Raw genomic sequence first — 18,637 nt, 5'->3', positions numbered from 1 at the left:
TTCTCGTGCTAAATAGTCTGCATGCTCAGTCTTCTACTTGAGTCAGTGGGTTTCTGGGATCAGTGGTACATGAGTTGGTGGTCACCATCTCCCCTTACCTGAATTAACTTATACCCAGTTGGACCTGTTTTAACACAATTGCTGAGTTAGTTTTATTACTTTCTTCCTTATCTTGGGAGTTCTGCCAGATGTCCTTGTAGCCTGTAAATTTTGCATTCTTTGTGTCCAGTATCAGTACACATCCTTCTTTCCAAGACTTGCTACTCTCCCCCCAGGTCTGAGATCACTGAAGCATGTCAAGTATGGACAGCAGTTGGAGCTTGCTAGTTGCTCGCTGTTTCACAAACTAAATATCCCTTCTTGCTGTTTAGGATTGAAAGCATAGAAGATCAAGCATCAGAGCACATCCTTTTGCAGCAATGCCAAGGGCCAGCCTGGCTGGGCCGCTGCAATGAAACTGCAACACTGAAGTTCCCAGTGATGGAAACTGTGCTGTATCCACCCCCACAAAGAACTGATCCTCTGTTTTCCCCACTGGCTGAGTAGGAAGAAAGACGTTTAGGTGGCTGGCCACAACTTTCAGCGTGGAGCCCGACGCTAGCAGAGCCGAGGGCGTCACTTGCTGCTCTTGCTGACTGCAGCGAGTGACAGCTGCTCTCGCCTGACGACGCCATGTCTCCTCCCCACTGCCCGCTCCCTCCTCCCCCTTCTGGCCCCTTCAGTACGAAGTGTCCCTAGAAAATGTCACTTCCTCCCCGCCACTGTGTAGAAGCGCCCACCCTCACCTTGGGGTGACGGCCCGGAAGAGGCGGGGGAACCGGCGGGAGGAGGCCCGCACGTACCCCTCCCAGCAGGCCGCGGGCCGGGAAGGAGCCGGCGAGCTCTCCCGGAACCAACCGCCCTCCCACGGCCACTGCCGGCCTGTTCTCTCTGCGGGCTAAGGGTGTCGGGAACTGCCCGCCATGTCCTCGGTGGCCGCCGCCAGCTGCGACGGCAAGGGCTCGGGGGAGGCGCGGGAGGAGAAGAAACCGCTGAAGCCCTGCTGCGCCTGCCCCGAGACCAAGAAGGCGCGGGACGCCTGGTAGGGACCCGGCCCCGAGCTCCCCTCGGCGGCCCCTCCGCGCCCGGGCGTTCTCCCTGACGCCAGTGTGTGCGCCCTGCCCTCCCGGCCTGTCTTCTCCTCCCTTCCAGGAGTTTGTGCTCCTGCCTGCGTGCGCCGGGCATTTTGGGAGCTCTCCCCACCCCTGACGGGGGATGCAGGAATATCCGAAGGAGGAGGGAGAGTGTGGAGAAGGAAACTGACTTAAAAGAATAATTTAGAAATGAAGAGATTAAAACCTCATAGCCTGTGTTTAAGTCAGGTTTCAAAGATCAGCTTTTAACGCTGCGTGTAAATCTTCACTATTGTTGATTGAAGCAACGCGTACCGGCACGTGATAACTTCCTTATTGTTCTCCTGAGTGTAAATTACATTCTGTTTTAAATAAAGCAAAATGCTCTGTTTCTTTGAGTCTCAGAGGATGACATTTCCCAGAGAATTTCAGAATTCGACAGTGACCTCTGTAGCTGCATTGGTAATTAGAGGCTTAGTCATGATCATAAGACCTATAAAATAGTATGAAGTGCACCCTCAAAATGAATTTTCTTTCTCTTTGAGTTCTTAAAATTTAAAAAAAAATTTAAAGTTTTGAGTATTTTAAGTTTAAAAAACTTTAATCTGATTACCAAGTTGTCTTTTTTTTTACTTTGCTGGTGATATAGATGGTATTTGGTAGGTGACATAATACTGAATACTGTTTTTGCTAAATTTAGGGGAGCATGTCTAATTACATAGTAGAGTGAAGGTGAATCCAGGGCCCCCTAAGAAAAGGGTGGTGGGATGGATGGTACTGGTCAGATGGAGTTGCCCTGGGCAGCCAGCGGACATGTCTATGCTCATTGTAATAAAACCTGGGAAGAAAACTGAACAGCTCCATCATTCATTCAAAAAGCAGGTCTGAACTGCTTTTGTGGTATACATGATATGCCAACAATGAGAGGCTCTTGGATGGATGAGTAACATCAAAAGTTACTGTATATGGTGAATAACTTTGTCAAGAGTAGCTGGACAGGTGTTTTGTTTTGCTTTTTGTGTTAGGGTCCTTAAATTGTGACTGAAGTTGGACTAAAATATCATTTACTGAAATTTACTAGAAATTTTGTTGCTTCCCTATTGAATAATTTGAAACTGGCAAGCTTAGCTTACTTGATAATGTGACAGTCTTGTGTTGTATAACAAATCCCCATCCAGACTTGCCCAGAATAGACCCTGTCCTGTTGATAGGCACTTGTGTTATGCCTGTTGTCAGAGTTCTGGGTGTGCAGCTCTAGACTTGGGTAACTTTTTGGGATAGTTTCATACTGTCCAAAACAGCACTAACCTGGACAGGATAGGCAAAAAACCAAAACCAACCAACCAACCAAAAAAACCCCAAAACAGAACAAACAAACAAAAAACCCCAAAAAACAAACAAAAAAAAAAACCCTAAACTAAAACCTGCCCCGCCCCCCCCCCCCAAAAAAAAAAAAAAAAAAAAAAAAAAAGAACAAGCCCCAAACAAAAAAAAAAAGCCTCTGGATCCTAATAAGGATTTTTAATTTTCCCCAAGTTGTCAGTTCTGTTTCTTTGACTAAAACTAAGTGAACATTTTATTGCTGAACCCTGGAAATCTTTTTGTTTTGCTTTGCAGCATTATTGAGAAGGGAGAAGAAAATTGTGGGCACCTAATTGAAGCTCACAAAGAGTGTATGAGAGCTCTGGGCTTCAAGATATGAGTGAGATGAGCAGGACTAAGTGGGGTGAGTACAGCCTTCATGACCTCTGCCTCTGAAGTGCCCTGGCACATCAGCTGGTATCATTGGAAGGCCCATAGTACTGTTCATGATGGTGTTGCCCCTACGAGAGAAGGCACAGCAGTCCTCATTGACAGTACAGCCAACGTTGCTGTCCTGTGAGGGTGGTGAAGTCCTTGACAGTACACAGCCTCTGTGAGTCACCCTTCAGCAGTAGAGAATGGCGCCACCTCTATTGCCTTCTAAGAGATCCAAAGCTCAGTTTAGATTTCTGGTGCTAGGGCACATGAGAGTTGGTTTTTGTGGGTGTCGGATGGGTTTTTTTTGTTTATTGTTGAACTGTTGCTCAATATCCAGTGGAAATCCATGTTTTGTGAAGCTGTGTTTCCTTTCTCTTCTAGGTGATGTCTTTGGTGTGACTGTGTTCTGGAAAGCTGCAAAATAAATTATTTCTGCAAGTTACTTCAAAGAACAAATATAAACAAAAGTTCTATTTATAAAGAGTCTTTAATGATAGAGTATGCATCACATCTGTAGCTTTTCCACTGTTTGCTCTTGACCACTGCTATAGAAAATATATTTTTCCTCTTAATAAAAGCCTGAAAATGACCAATGTTCCTGACCTCTGTTTCTTTTTAAGTAAAGAAATGACAGTGCTCTCCTTACTGAAAACAGTGTGCTGCAGGAATGAGAGAATGAGAAAAACATGCATAATTATTAATATAGGAAAACTAATTACTGTGGTGGTGTGGTTGGACAGAGAGGACTTCAGTGGGTTTTCCCACTCATGCAAATTGTGAATTGTTAGTAGAATTGCACTCTTCCAGCTTTCAGCACTCGTGGTGAAGCTTGTAGTGCTATTCTTGACAGTAGCTGTAACTATGTTTGTACAAAGGCGAATGCAATCTTACTAAATTAACTTCCTTAGAGTCAAAACTGTATTTGATTTTCCTGTCTTCAAATTCTTTTGATGGTTTTTGAATACTGTTACCTAAGCTTCATTCTTTATAATGAAAAATCAGGTACTTCCCATCTCAAATTCACTTGAGACAGTAGTTCAAGGGAAAGGGAGAAGAGGATTGTTCCTGTCACTGCAAGTGAGTTTTGTGTGCAGGTTGCTTGCCTGAAAGTAAAGCTTTTTTTTGTACTGAGTTTTTGTTGTGTTGGTCTTGTGCTATGCACACATGGGGTTTTGTTTTCTGGCTCCTTTTTTCACTTGTATGAGATGGTAGTGGGAGGGTAGTTGTTGCCTTTGATCCTTCTTACAATCTAGAGAAACATTAGATGCAGTTTCTGGTTTGTTACAGGTGGGGCTTTTCTGGCTTCCTACTATGTATTTGTGCAATCCTAATTTTACTCCTCCTGTGGTGAGCTGACTTTCCTGAAGATGTTATCACTGTGAGATTTGGGACTGATAATCTGTGTGTCGTGTGACTGTCAAGGACAGAGGATTTATTTGCCAAACATAGTGCAGGCTCTAACTGCATTGCATCAGCACATGCAGCTAAATATTAAGTGCTATTGGTTGGGGAAATCGGTGAAGTTCCTGTTTCCACACTATCTGTTTCAGTGCTGAAAAGCTTGACATGTCTATTTTTCTTCTTCACAAGCACATTTTTTAGTAATGCTTGTGTTTACGTCCAGAGAAGGATCTTAATGCTGCTCAGGTGTTTTCTATGAACTTGCCATCTTCATTCCAAATAATTTTCAACTTTAGTATGTCCCTTTCCCATTGAATCAGTATCAGCTTTTAACACTTGTCTTGGATGAGCTAGCATCCCTGGATGAAGGGTACTTACTCTAATCCAAAGTAAGGCATGAAAATAAAATGTCTCTTTGGTAATAAGAGTTTTTTTTTTTATTTTTGCTGGGTAGAAAACTGAAAGTGCTGTGAAGATGATCTGTATGGCCATGGTACTGTAAAGGGAGAAAGGAAGATTTTGTCTTGGTGGTTCAACCACTTTATAAATCTTCCTTTTAGAAATTTGAGTCTGAAAACATGAAGTTAATCTCTAGTGTATGCTCCGAAATCTATCTTTTACACTTCTATATCATTCTCTCTCCAGTGTCACATTGGGACCCAGCAGAAAAGTTGTATAGTTTCTAATGAGAGCTTTGTAGTGTTATTGCTGTGGGTTGAAAGCTTCCTGTCTGCCTTTCAGAGAGAAATCAAAACAGGTCATCCTCACCCATGGTACTGGCTTCAGCATCACTGCAACACCACTGTTTATCTTCTGGAATATGTCACATGAAGGCCTTTTTTATCCTACTCAGTCATTAACACTGTGTTCCAGTTTATTTTTTACTCAGGAATTTATCTAAATGAAGAATTATATTATTAACTTCCTTTTTTCCCCACTTTCTTTGCTGCTCCTACAAAAGGGTTTTGGTAGTATGACGAAGTAGGAGAAATTGAAGTGGTGCTTCTTGGGATGCTTCCTCTAACATAGTTTTACATTTCTACTCATAACAGTTCAGTTTTGTCTCACAGATCTAATGTAAACTATCTTTCTCCTAAGTGTTCACAATCTTGATATCCCAACTCCCCATTTTATTGGATGTCAGCCCGTCTTCAGAAGAAGGCTCTTTACGGATTTTTTGCAGAGGCCTAAAGATAGACAAGTTGTTGTCGGGATCATATAGCAAATACATGGCAATGGTATGAAGAACAGAATCTGGATCCCAAGATTTTTATTGTGGTGCTTTAGCTATAAGACCATCTCTCCTGCTTTGCAGCAAAAGTCGAAAGAAAGTTCTTTATTTCCCCATAACTGTTGCAAATGAGTGTTTTTCTACTTCAGTAGCTAAGACTTATTTCTTTACTTCGTTAAGGGGCCTCTGAAGACCAGGTTCCCTGTTTCACTTTCCTCTTAACAGAAGGCGCCATTGTGAATGGACTGTACTCACCTTGTGCAAAACTTAATTTGTCTTCTTTCCTTCCCACATGTTAACGTGCCAGGATGGCTCTTAGAAGCGCCGTAGCTCTGTATTGCATGTGGCCTCATCATTGCAGAAATAAGATTGTACTGGCCAAGACCACGATGAATTCTTTAAGGTTGCCGTAAAACATTGCTGCAGCCCTGCCCAGGAGACAGTGTTATTCCAGAGCACTATTAGCTGGGATAGGCGATTAGTGTGTCTTTAACTGAATGCTGCCAATGGAAATGTGTTAGGCAGGGCAGCTGCAAGCTTGGCCTGAAACATGACCGCCCTTGAAACCCTATCTCTACCTGACTAACCCATGCAGGCTGACTTCATCCTGAGTTGGGAGACCACATGGGTTGCATCAATGCCTGAAATGTAACTGCATCCTGGCAGTGGGGCAGATCCTGCCTGTGCAGCTGATCATGTGTCACTTGAAGCAGGGGAGGAATTGCATTTATGCATGTTTTGTGTAGCTGACCATGGCGGACTGACTTCAAAGGCTCCCTCTTGTGCCTATGTCCCGGGTTACCCAAGTGGGAAGTGTTGGCTGTCCTCTTTGGGCTAAATGAAGGTCTGGGGCAGGTTCTAAACAGCTACTAAAAAAAATGAGAATGTGAGATGATATTTCTCAAGGGTGCTTCCCAGCAGAGCCTGTAATCCCTCAACTAGGATTTCTCCACAAAATGTGCTTTCAAGTGTTCTACGCTCACAAAGCTTTTGGCAGGAATAGTCTCATCTTCATGACAGATGAAACTGGGTGCCAGAGGCTTGCCCTTGCATTCACAGTTCTCTGGCTTTGCAAAGCTTTTCTTTGTGCCCCTTGATCTAAAACACCCCACAAAAGTGAGCTCCCTGGTGTAATGGACCTGGAGAGTATTAATTGAGAGCCAGCCTTTCCTATTTTGCTAAGTCCCTGCTTCAGTTACCAGTCGCAGTGGGAAAAGGGGGTGACCTTTTTTCTTTTTTGTGCTGGGTGAAAGTCACTCTCTTGCAGGAGTGCAGAGCGGTGGAGAGCCCGATGTGTGACTGGAGCTCGCCACGATAAGCTGGTTGTTTTCCCTTTTCCTTTCCCCTCCTCTTGCTGCGCTGGGCTTATCTGGCTGCCTGAGTTAAGTAGCGGGTGCATGCTTGCTCTCCGTTCTCCTCACTGCTTTTGCTCCTTGGATTTCAATTCCAAACATGGTTATCCATTTGGGGTCTCTCTCTGTTCCACTGCCAAGAGATACACATTCCACACTCAACACCAGCTCCCTCTGCTGCTCTTTCACTGTTGCTATTCCATTTGCTGCAGCGCAGGCGAGACAGGCAGTGCAAGGAGATCTCTATCCTGTCTGTGAGTTTTCCAGCTAATGACCTCGACTCTTTTTTTGACTGAGCTCTTTTAGTCCCAGGTTTGCCACCTTCTTTTCTCACTGTTGTGGCTAAGAAGGGGGCCAGCCGACGCATTGTGAGCTACAGAGGAGAGGTGAACGCTTTTGGAATTTTTTGGGTGCAAAAACATTTGGCAGCACTCTTTTAGCATGTTGCTCTGAAGCACTGCTGTGGGACCAGACAGTGCTCAAGAGGAGGAGGAGGAGGAACAGCTACCCAGCAGCTCTGGTTTCCGGCCTCTGCAGCACCCTTTGTGTATGACAATTCATTTTGAGTGCAGGACAGCTAAGGAGGGTGGGGAGTGGGGAAGGATGAGCACAAACAGATCCTCTTGGGACCAGGCTGTTCTCCAGCCTCCGGTGTGTGATGCCTGGAAGGAGACTATGGAGGAAGCAGCCTACCAGCTGGCCAGCTGCATTGTCCTCCTGGGTTACATGGGGGGAAATGGGATCTTTGGGTCCCTCTATATCTTTGGCCTCCTGGCCCCAGGTTACTTCTGCTATGCTCTGTGGGGCTGGCTAAAAGCTTGTGGGCTGGATATCTTCATTTGGAACATGCTGCTGGTCTTCGCCTGCTTGCTTCAGCTGGCTCACCTGGCTTACCGCCTCCGTAGAAACACCATCCCAGAAGAGTTTGACCTCCTCTACAAGACCATGTACCTGCCCTTGCAGGTGCCCCTGGAAGTGTACAAAGAGATTGTGAAGTGCTGTGAAGAGCCAGTCCAGTCACTAGTCAGAGAACAGAATTATGCAGTGGAGGGCAAGACGCCCATTGACCGCCTCTCATTGCTGCTGTCTGGCAGGTAAGGGCTCCCCCATTTCTGAACAAAATCTGACAGCAAATTGCTGTGGCTTACTGTTGTGTTATCACCCTCTGTAGAAACTCGGGTGAGGATTATTTCCTTCCTCTGAAAAAGATCTGAGATATGCCAGGGTTTGCTGGGGAAGGGGGAAATTTGGTTTTTGAGGCATTAGTTTTGTTTTGTTTTTCTTTCTTAAGAGTATTTCAGGGAATGGTTTGTAGACTCAAGCTGCAGGCAACAAAGTGGCCAGCTCAGCCTTACCTGTGATACTTTTGATGAATACTTACCCCTTTGTCCATCATTTTGAATTGATCTTATTTCTGATGAGAGTAGATTGGCTGTGACCATGTGCTTTTCAAGGCAAGAGAGGAGTGTGTCTACACCTATGGTCTCTGGGAGTACCAGGCACACCATTGTGATGTGAAAAGCTGTGTGCTGAGGCCTCAGTTCCCCTGCTCTCCCTGGCCAGCAGTGTTCAGGGGGAAGTTCCTATTCCCAACACGCCAACCCTCAGGGCTTAGACATTTTTCACTTTGAGCATCATTTCGTCAAAAGAGTGAGTATTCTCATGTGGTGGATCCTGCCTAATCAGGTGCCCTTCTTTCCCTGTGCTGTCAATCATTTGTAATATTCCTTCTTCTGTACCACCAAGGAGAACCTCAGGGACCTCTAGACAGTCGCACTGAAGATCTAACTGAATTAACTCTGCTGACCAAGTAGTGACATTTGTTCACCTGAGATCCTGTGGCATGCCTTTAGCAGCATATCCACTTAATGATTTGCAAAATCCAGATGCATACAAATAGCAATATAGTGTTTGCTTTCAGTCTGCTGCCAGGAAGTTGGCACTAATGTTACATAAGAATGGGAAAGGAAGATCTCTAAATCGGAGCAGTGCTGAGCTGCAGGAGGTGTATCTCACAAGGTTTTTCCTTTGGGGATACAAAGCATCACCTAGGGCTCCTGTTTTACTGCAGTGGCCAATCCTCTCTGGTGATGGCGTGTGTGAAGAAGAATGGCTGATCTTCCTTTGTTTTGGTGTTGGCCCCTTTTCTAAGATGTGTTAAGAGCACTTGGGGTCCACCAGGATGTTGAATGGCAAAGCACTGGAGGGATATTTGGTATGTATGTTTCCAGTAGCGCTTCCCTATGGAGATCAAAGGAATTCCCAGCTAAAGAATGTAGCCCCTGTTCTGTTTCCTGGTCTGTTGCATCTAAGGTGTTGCTTGGGGTGAAATCAGCAGGAAAGGCCTTTGCAGGGTTATACAAAGATTTTTATCTGAGCCATTTTTATGCTGAGCCACCGCTCAGCATTGTCCAGCATTCGGGGAACAAAGGCCCAGAGGCTCAGAGGGTCCAGGCTAAAGTACATGGGATAGGCGAGGCGAGGAAAAGCACCAGGGACCAATTATTAGGTAACATGGGGGTACTACAAGGGAAGGTTCAAAACAGAGGACCAACAGGGAATTAGGGTGGGAGTGACCAAAAGGCTGGGAGAGGGCACGGGGTTGACTAGGAAACAGAACAGGGGCTGCATTCTTTAGCTGGAAATGCCTTTGGTCTCCATACTGGTCAACCCCGTGCCCTCTCCCAGCCTTTTGGTTTGGATAATGTGATGCTACTCTGTGAGCATGAAAGTGCTGTAACAGACAGTGACTAGTTGTTGGGCTCTCTTTTGCAATGGGAAGTATGCATCTTGGCTGATAGAAGATGCTCCATAGAGATGGGAATGGATTTATATTTCCTAGTAACCACTCTATGGTCTTGTGAGGTCCTTGCTGACCCAGCAGATCATTGCTGTGATGGTGCTTGCTCTTAAACTGAGCAAGTGGGGCCTTGGAAATGCAGAATATGCCTGCATCAGGAAATGTGCGTTACAATCCCTGACCCTTCCAGGCAGCACTGCCAGCTCATTAGAAGTCAAAGGTAACTCCTGAAGGCAAGAATTGCCTTTGTGCATCATACAACAGGGTTATGTGGTGACAGGAAAGCAAGAGGCCCCAAGTCTGGTGATGCACTGCTGTGAATAGAACACCAGAGGGCCCTGGCATTGTCCTCACTTCAGGCCTTCTTCTCCATGCCCACAGCAGAGCTGACTGCACACTTGACCTTGACCCTGGCAGGCAATTGTAGCAAAAATAGGCGAAAAAGATACTTAGAAGGCCAAGAGAAAGTGAACGGTAATGTGCAGCCAACTATGAGCTCTCAGGGTGATCTGTGAGTAATCATGGGCAGGAGGATTTTGGGGGATCCTGAGTGTAATAACTTCCAGTACCAAGACTAGGTATGCCCTTGTGCAATCCTGGAGACAGGAGGAGGATACAAGTACAAAGAGCCACAGCTTGGCTTAGAAGTACCTAGAAAACAGCAGCAGTCCTGTGGGCTGAGAAGTCCTGTGTTGCAAGCATTGCACCTGTGCAGGCTGTCCTTGTAGCAAGAAACAGAAAACAGGTGGAGTATGGGGAAGTGGCAGTAAATAGTTTCCCACAGAGAAAGGAGGGATAGCCTCATCACTAAAGCACCTGCAGCTGTCCCAAGAAGGTACGAGATATGTGAGACAAGTATTTCTTTCCTCCCTGGTGGGACACACTGTTTGAGCTATCAGGTTTGTGTGACATCTGTTTTGTGACCTAAACCTGTCTGCTTCACCTGTCCTCTACAGGATCCGAGTGTGCCAGGATGGACAATTCCTTCATTACATCTTTCCATACCAGTTCCTGGACTCTCCAGAATGGGAGTCACTGCGACCCTCTGAGGAAGGAATTTTCCAGGTAACCCCAACTCAACTTTGCTCCTTGGTGCTTTACTGCGTGGCTGAGAAGGCGGTAGAGAGGCCTCATTATGCCATTCAAAGCTCACCAGGAATACTTCCCTTCCTGGTGGTTTAGCCAGCATAGGATTGTGTGATCAGCTGATTTAACCTTTTTTTCTACCTTGTTCTGAAGACCTCAGGGCATGCTCCTGCTATCTGCTGATAGCAAGGAGGGTGGAACATGGTGCTCCTTCCAGTTTGTCAGGGAATCAAGGTGTCAGATTGCTGGCTCTCTTCCCTTATGCTGTTCTCTAGTAGCTGTACTGATTCATTTGCCCTGCATGCTGCTAGCACGGTGCATTGTCCCAGCATCAGGATGGCAGCCGTGTCAATATGCAGCAGTGATGCTAATCCATAAACATCCTGCTCCTCACAGAAGTTTCTGATGGTCATGTGTTTTGGGTGGAGAAGCAGAAAGGATGATTCATACCCAAATATGGTTCTTTCTGAGCAGAAGGATCCCCTGCTGAGAAGCCAGACCAATTCTCATTTGCAGTAACTGAAAGGATTTTGGCCTTACTGTCAACATCCCAGTGTTTCTTTGGCTTTCCTTCTGGAGAAGATTTCTTAACCCTACATCCCTCTGTATTTAATACACACGCTAGTATGGCCTGATACCTGTCAGGATGTCAATCCTGATTATGTCAGGGCATATGAGGAGGGATTTTGCTAATCCCTTGGGACTGTGTGACCGTTGTGAGGGAATGATGCTTTCTCATGAGGATAGCCACAAGCAGACTTGGTTAAACCAGGGCAGCTCTCCAAATCTGCTTTCATAGGATCTGAAATTGGCTTATGTGGAAAGGGTCATGGTGATTGCTCCTGATGACAGTGCCATCACCAGTGATTATGGCTACAAGAGACAGATGCCTGTGTGACTGTGGCATAGGGCTACAGATTGTGAGCAGAAACAGGGATATTGGAACAAGGTAATGAAGTAGAAAAGGCAACAGCATGGCTGTGCTAGGGCTGGTGGTATCTCGTGTTTTGCATAGGTCTTCAATCTGGCAGCAGACTGCTGTTAGCTCCTGGGCTGTATTTGCCCAAGAATTGAGCAGAGATGGTGATGGTTGCCCAGTGCTACAGGCAGGGAAATGGCTGACTGCAATGGCTGACTGCAGGAATGTAACCTGCAAAGACATCCACAGCATTTTCTGAGCTGATTTCCATAAACTGAATGCTCCCAGACCTCCTGAGGGTCTTTATCTGTGGTGCGTGAGATGGATTGGGAATAGGCTGGTGCCAGGCTGCACCAGCCCTGCAGCACCATGCTCTGGCACCTCTCCTGCTCTGCAAGACAGGGCTAGTCAGTAAGGTCAGCTGTGCCTGGCATCAGGATGGGGAGGGTAGAGCCCTAGGTAGGGAAGGCCATATGCTGGGAATGCCTAAACCCCACGTGTGCTTAGGGAGGAGCATGAAGAAGTAGCAGCTGTGTGAGACCAGCCATCATCAGGTGTGACTTGACCAGTCCATGTACCTTGAAGGACCATACTCTTGGTGGCCATGCTTAACTGTGTGATGTGCTTAGTGATGTGCTGCTTTTGGCAGCTGTTTAACCCACTAGTCCCTCTCACTTGAGTAGTTAATAAAACTACTTATCTCAACCTTATTCCTAGCAACCCAATAATTTGGTTTAAAAAGTGCATGTTGGACTCTGAGTCTTTGCTGAAGGAGGGCGTGGAAGGTTTTTCTTGCCCCATGGCTCTCTGGATTGAACAATTTCAATTCTGAGCCCACTGAAAAATGGTAGAAGCATGACTTAGTCTATAAGAATAGCTGGTTTCCTTGAGCTTTCTGCTTTGGCTGTCTGCTTCCCACAGGACTCTTGGGTCCTAGCGCCTGAAGGAGTTTGGTTTCAGGGCTGGTACTTTCTCCCAGAAGGCTGAATTACAGGCTCTTCCTGATGCCAGAGCACTTGATGTCAGGGGGGATTCAAGTGGGAAATCTGTCTTGCTGTCTTGGATTGGTGGAAGGTTTGCTTATTGCATCTCAGTCCCTCACATGAAGGGATCACTTTTGATCACTGCCAGAAATTGGTTAGGAAAATGAGATTCCAGTCATTCCAATTTCTCTGTGACCCTTTTTTTTTGCTTGCTTGGCCTGGGAAAGTTCTCAGGTTTTGTCTCCTATATTTCTTTCATCAGACAGCTGTTTGCAGGGCAATGGCATTAAATATCAAACCCAAGGACACACACATGCAGCCAAGCTATGTTCAGCTTCCCAGTGGCCCTCTGCCATGGTGGCTGACCAAGGAGACCCCTGGGCACAGAGTGAAAGGGAGCCCCCAGGATATTTTTGGCTCCGGCACTTGTTCACATGCCAGTGTCTCCGTTACACTCAGATGTTCTTTGGCCCAGGGCAGTTTGACCCTTCCTGCATTTCTTGTCTTTATTATTATTATTATTTATTATAGTATACACTTACATCCTATGTAATGTTTTTGATTGAAATTGTTCTTGTCGTACACATAGAGGTAAAGGTCTCTCTTTACACTGGCAAAAACAGAAAGAAAATGAAATATTCTCTAAAAGCAGTCCAATAAATCCTCATGAGTTTTCTACATATACATGAACACAATAAAACCTTTTTATTTCCTCTCTTCCTGAGCTGTGCTGCACAATCTCCTTTAAGGCCATTCAGGCCTACAGAGTCCATCAGAACTGCTGAGACAGGATGTCCCTCAGACACAGAATCCCTAGGCAAGCTTTTCAGGTGTCCCTTCCAACACTCAGGACCTTCTTTGAGCAGGGCTTTTGGGGCTGTGAAATGCAGCAGCAGAATGGGTCAGCAGCTTCCCCCAAGGCTACTTGCTAGCAACTCAGATTGACTGGGAAAAAAAAAAATCTCCCGCTGTAGAATTTTTGTGGAGGGATAGCGGTGTCTTTGCTGCCCTATTCCTTTCAGCTATATCCCTCAGATATCAATAGGGACCATTATCTGAAAGCAAGATAGCATGTGGCTGGGTTAAATGAGAACATGCTACTAATTGTGTAGGAAAATGGGTTTGACTCCTTAGGGAGAGAAAACAGCAGCAGGTAAGGATTTATCGTCATTCAGCCAGGACAATCTGGCTCTCCAGCCCTACCATCTCCAAGGAGAATAGGATTCAAAGGGTCTGAGGGTACTCCCTGGAGCACATGAAGCACATGCCTCCAAGATGGGTGACCTCCACCCAGGCAGTGGGACTTACTCCACTTGTTCCCTGCCCCACAGGTCACGCTGACAGCTGAGACTGATTGCAGTTACATCACCTGGCCGAGGAAGAAGCTGTATCTCCTCCTGAGGAAGGACCACTACATTGCCTGGCTCTTTTCCTCCCATCTGGGCTATGACATCTCAGAGAAGCTCTACTCCCTCAATGAGAAGCTCTTTGCCAAGTTTGGCCTTCGCTTCGACATCCGCTTGCCCAGCCTCTACCATGTCCTTGGGCCAGCCTCCTCTGAGGGGAAGTCAGGGGACTGTGAGGAGCTGCTGCCTGGCTCTGGTCAGGCCAGCATGTCTGAGCCACCACTGCAGCAGCCGCCACCACCACCACCACCACTGGCTCTGCGCCCCCAGGCTTCCCAACCTGACAGTGACCTGCTGGGTGAGGACTCCACCAGTCTTGTCTTGGAAGATTTTGCTGAGTTGCCGGGGTCTTTTATGGACTATGTGAGCGAAGGGGAGTATATGAAGTGAAGGCACTCCTGGCATGGGCATACCTCACCCTGTGTGGGACCCTTGTGTAAGTACCCACTTGCAGAGCATCTGCCGTGATGCATCTGCCTGGACAGAGCAATGGCCTCCATTTGCCATGGGTTTGCACCTCTGCAGTGGTTCCTGGCCTGCTGCCCCAAGGAGTACCAGAAGGTGGACTCAAGCTTTGTGGTTTTCTTAAGGAAATGCAGCAGGGCAGAGGCTTGACTCCAGTCACTAGCTGTACTGTGGGGTATAAAAGCCAGTAACCTGGCCATAGAAAGCTCTTCCCTGCCCAGTTCTCTCCCCATCCCTGAAGAGAGGCAGAAACACTGAAATGATGTCCGGGCGGGCAGGTGATACACAAGTGGTCACAGAGACCATGAGGTAGAGCTATGCCAGGAGATACTCCAGTAGTGAGCTGAGCAAGAGCTCTGCAGGTGAGAGAGCACACATCCCTGGAGATGCCAACAGGACTAGAAACATCTCCAGAGTTTATAGCAGTTTGGTAGCAAGGAGTTGCTATACATCCTGCAAGTGCTCAGTCTGGGCAGGGCGACGTGAGAGTCCTTCCTCTCTCTGTCCACCACATCAGAGCATTTGATCTGCCCTCCTTGTTTCTGCCGAGATTCATCTCTGCCAGATCAGTAAGGTGTTGAAAAGTCTGCCGTGGGTGCTATGAGTCTTGCCTTCAGTCACCCGGGGTGGACTGGCAGGGTAAACTTTGTTTTAAGATACACCAAACTCTGCTTTCCAGTGAGTGGGAATGAGATGCTATCTTCCAAAATGCCAGCTCCTTACTCCACAAGGGAAAAACATTCTTGTGCCTGGTGATTGTTGAGGCAGAGGAATAGTGCAGGCAAACAGAAATAGATGGGAGAGTGGCTTGTACTTGAGATTCAAATCCTAGTGGCCAAGAGAGAAATTCCACCCTGAGCTACTTTTAGCTAGCCACTGCATGCCAGCTGCTGCACACCAGCTGAAGACCCCAAAATGTGCATTCCCACTGCCACCCACAATAATACAGCTGCCAAGCACCAAGCTTGGGATTTGGATTTCTGTCCTAGAAGTGACCCCTGCATGTATCTCAGCTGGGTCTGCACAGCAGGGAGGAAGTTGCAAGGCTGGGCTGCAGCTGGGGCGGCTGCCTTCCATCAGGCAGCCTTGAACACTGAGCAGCATTGCACCCTGATCTTCTCTGTGCCTGCTTGGATCTACTTCTGCCTGTGCTGTGGACTCAGTGGCAGGGAGCATTGGCTCCTGGCATGAGCCTTGACAAGTCTGCAATATTCTTCATATTATCTGGGATGTAAAAAAGTGGCCAGGGAAAGCCAGGTTTTGGCTAAATCAGATGAAGAGTTAGCAAGAGTTTTGATTAGGGTTTTGTTGCTGAGGTTGTTTGGTTTTGTGTAGTTGGTTGTTGTTGTTTTCTTTTTTAAGGAGGCACAGAGAGAAAAAAAAAATAAATACACATTTGTCCTAGGAATGTGAAGCCCCTGGTTTTGCTGGTCAGCCTGCTGGAGAGATGAATTTGCAGCATTTTCAGTCCTTACTTGGAGAGGCAGGAACACTGAATCACTTATGAGGCATCCATCCTCCTAGCTGTCGGAGTGTCTGTGAAAACATGCAACCACAATGAATGCAAGTAGAGTTGGGAACATGGCAAAGTCACTTTGCCTGTGCTTTGATTCTATTTTGCCTTCTCAGAAGGAGGATAAATATTCTACTATCACTGGTAGAATTATCCTACTTGATCAAGTTAAAATTTTTTTTTTAATTACACCCATTTTTGGCAGTAAGGCAATACTGTGAACATACGCACAGGAGGTGTGTGTGTGTCTGTGTGTGTTGGGCAAAACTTTGCTACACAGCAAAAAGTTATTCCTTCTTTCACACAGTCCTGTTGTGAGCTGGAAGCTTTTGTCTTTCTAGATGTTGTGACTGAGACAGTGTCAAGGACTGCTTTTATTCGCAGCAGAAACCTACAATAAAAACCCAGATGTTTAGAGGCTTGCATTTGAGGTGGGAAAGGAAGATGATCTTCCTTGTCTATCAGTCTGGAGACAATAGACAGTGTGATATTTTAATTTTTAAGGTAATTAGACTAGGAATCAAAAACTCTGTTTAGTGTGCTCAAATGGTTCTCTGTTACCCTATCTGGCACTTGTGTGTCCTAACCACATCACATCCCAGCACATCCCATATCACATCCCAGTGGCACAACAGCAGTTGTAACATCTGGACAGTATTCCACCGTGATTTGAGTACCTCACCACAAAAACTAGTGATACAGAGGGGTTGCAGGCTCCATACAAGCACTTGTCACAGCTCAGCAAATAATCTGAGCAGGTCTGCCGTGGCTCAGGTAAACTTTCATAACTTTTTCCTACATCTGTAATAAACAGGGAAACCCCCTGCATTGTCATTGTTCAAGGTAAGTCCCTGAGGTCGGAGCTTCTCTGGGGCTTTCCCCTCTTCTGTGCTCTCATCTCCTTCCCCAGTAATTTTCAATGTGGGTAATCACCTTACAGTTCTCTAAATTCCCCATGCTGAAGTGCTTCTGTGGGTCATGTTCCTTTTCCTTTTCTGTCACTACAACAGCCACCTTGTAACACTACAGTTCAGGAGGGCTATTCTTGAATGCCTAAAATGCTACAAAAGTCATACCCCAGAAAATATTAATGGAAGATATATTGGCCTACTATTCATCTTGTCTAGTTCCTTGAAAGCATTTCTAGTCTGCTTATGAGTAAGATGGACTGTGATATCCCACTGATGAGCACATTCTTTCTATAAGGAGGATGCTGCCTGTTTGAAGGAGGCAGGTTCAAAGGTTCTGTTCAGTACTTGCTTTAACTGTGTACTGCTGTATAGCTCCAGAGGAAATAAACATTCCTTGCATGGAAATGTAAACAACTAAGACCAACCTGCTTTTTCTCCTGTTTGTATTGCATTTGTTCTAGTATGTTGATTTCAAGTGTTTGCAGGATATGTAGCTGTTGCATCTTGGTTTTTTACAGTTATATCTTGGGGCTGCCTTTCTCTTTGGCGCATGAGATGGGTAGATGGATGCTTGATGGTCTGCAACTTGGTATCTAAATTAGTAGTTAATGTTTTGTACCTGCTTTGACAGCAAAGGAGAAGGAGCTATGGGCTTTGTTTAACCAATAACACAGAAGGCACTTTGGAAGGCTTTGTTTTTGCCGTCTTGGAGTGGGTGCATAATCCTGTTTCCTGATTTAACAGTTGTTGAAGAATTACATAGTTTTGCATGCCAATTTAGGAGGGGAGGGGAGAAGAACAGGTAATGGTGGGCTCCATGAGGTTTGTGTCTTGGAAAAGCCTGAAAGTATGATAGTAATGGTGCGATCTCTTTCTCTCTCTCTCCTCACCCCTCCCCCCCACCCCTTTCTTGCCTGGCCCCCTTTTCCTTCCTCCTCTACTGCATTCCTTCTGCAGCCTCTGAAAACCATCTCCAGAGTTCTCACCCTCTCTGCAAAGGACGAGCCCCTCTGGCTCCCACTCAGACCCCCGAACTCTAGGGAACAACAGGCTGTTTTGATCCCGAAGCCCTTCCCAGGGAGCAGATGCTTACACAGGTTTTTGACCAGAGACACATGCAGAGACGTCTGCCAGCAGATATCTACACTCAGGAACACATGAAGCACATGCTTAAGACTGCAGTGTGACACTCCATCACCTCCTATGCCATAGCTGTTCACCAGAGCTGCCTTCCCCAGTGTGCTTCCACAGTTTGTTTTCTAGTCCTGCCTCTCTGAGGTTGTCAGAAACTCTGTCACCAAAGTGCACCAATATCCTGCAAGCAATACCAGCCTGCCTGCAGACTCTGTGTTCCCTTTGATTCAATGATTCCCATTAAAGTCAGAGATGAAAATTCTGGTGTTTGAGAATTTGAAGAGGGAGAAAACAGCTGGAGGGAGGGAGGGAGGGAGGGAGGGAGGGAGAGAGAGAGGGAGGGAGGGAGGGAGGGAGGATTTGAAGAGGGAGATCACTTAAAGTGATCTCAAGGCATAGAGTGGATAGGGCAAGGGGAAATAGGCCAGTTGACAGCTTTGGTAAAGGACTTGCAATGGAGAGTTTGATGATATGCATATCACTGGGCATCCACTCTAGTAAGACCAGAAATTAATTTTCCAGGAGTTAGGATTTCTCATTTATGACAAGCACAACTTCTAAATGAAAAAAGGAATGGATACAAA

The 18,637-nt window shown here is 46.2% G+C and overlaps 2 protein-coding genes across 4 annotated transcripts; both read left to right on the top strand.

The window, feature by feature from the left end:
- The first annotated feature begins 725 nt into the window (after nt 1–725).
- On the top strand, nt 726–3,441 carry LOC130254620 (cytochrome c oxidase copper chaperone). Its single transcript, XM_056494336.1, has 3 exons — nt 726–1,081; nt 2,730–2,838; nt 3,234–3,441. Exons 1-2 carry the CDS (start codon nt 963–965, stop codon nt 2,812–2,814), a joined length of 204 nt encoding a protein of 67 aa, XP_056350311.1. The 5' UTR covers nt 726–962; the 3' UTR covers nt 2,815–2,838; nt 3,234–3,441.
- Nucleotides 3,442–7,036: 3,595 nt separating this feature from the next.
- Nucleotides 7,037–18,613, top strand: POPDC2 (popeye domain containing 2). Of its 3 annotated transcripts, none has more exons than XM_056494219.1 (4): nt 7,037–7,930; nt 10,593–10,701; nt 13,956–14,328; nt 17,877–18,613. In XM_056494219.1, the coding sequence occupies exons 1-4, from the start codon at nt 7,386–7,388 to the stop codon at nt 17,957–17,959; spliced, it is 1,110 nt and encodes a 369-aa protein (XP_056350194.1). In that variant the 5' UTR covers nt 7,037–7,385; the 3' UTR covers nt 17,960–18,613. The 3 variants fall into 3 exon arrangements, with proteins under 3 accessions (XP_056350194.1, XP_056350189.1, XP_056350180.1); XM_056494214.1 differs by having other exon boundaries at nt 7,097–7,930; nt 13,956–14,466; nt 17,877–17,965; XM_056494205.1 differs by having other exon boundaries at nt 7,097–7,930; nt 13,956–17,969.
- Nucleotides 18,614–18,637: the final 24 nt, after the last annotated feature.

The sequence above is a fragment of the Oenanthe melanoleuca genome, chromosome 1, assembly GCF_029582105.1.
Source record: "Oenanthe melanoleuca isolate GR-GAL-2019-014 chromosome 1, OMel1.0, whole genome shotgun sequence".
NCBI classification, from domain to species: domain Eukaryota; kingdom Metazoa; phylum Chordata; class Aves; order Passeriformes; family Muscicapidae; genus Oenanthe; species Oenanthe melanoleuca.
Note: the sequence above shows the minus strand (reverse complement) of the source record. Positions and strands in the feature narration are given on the sequence as shown.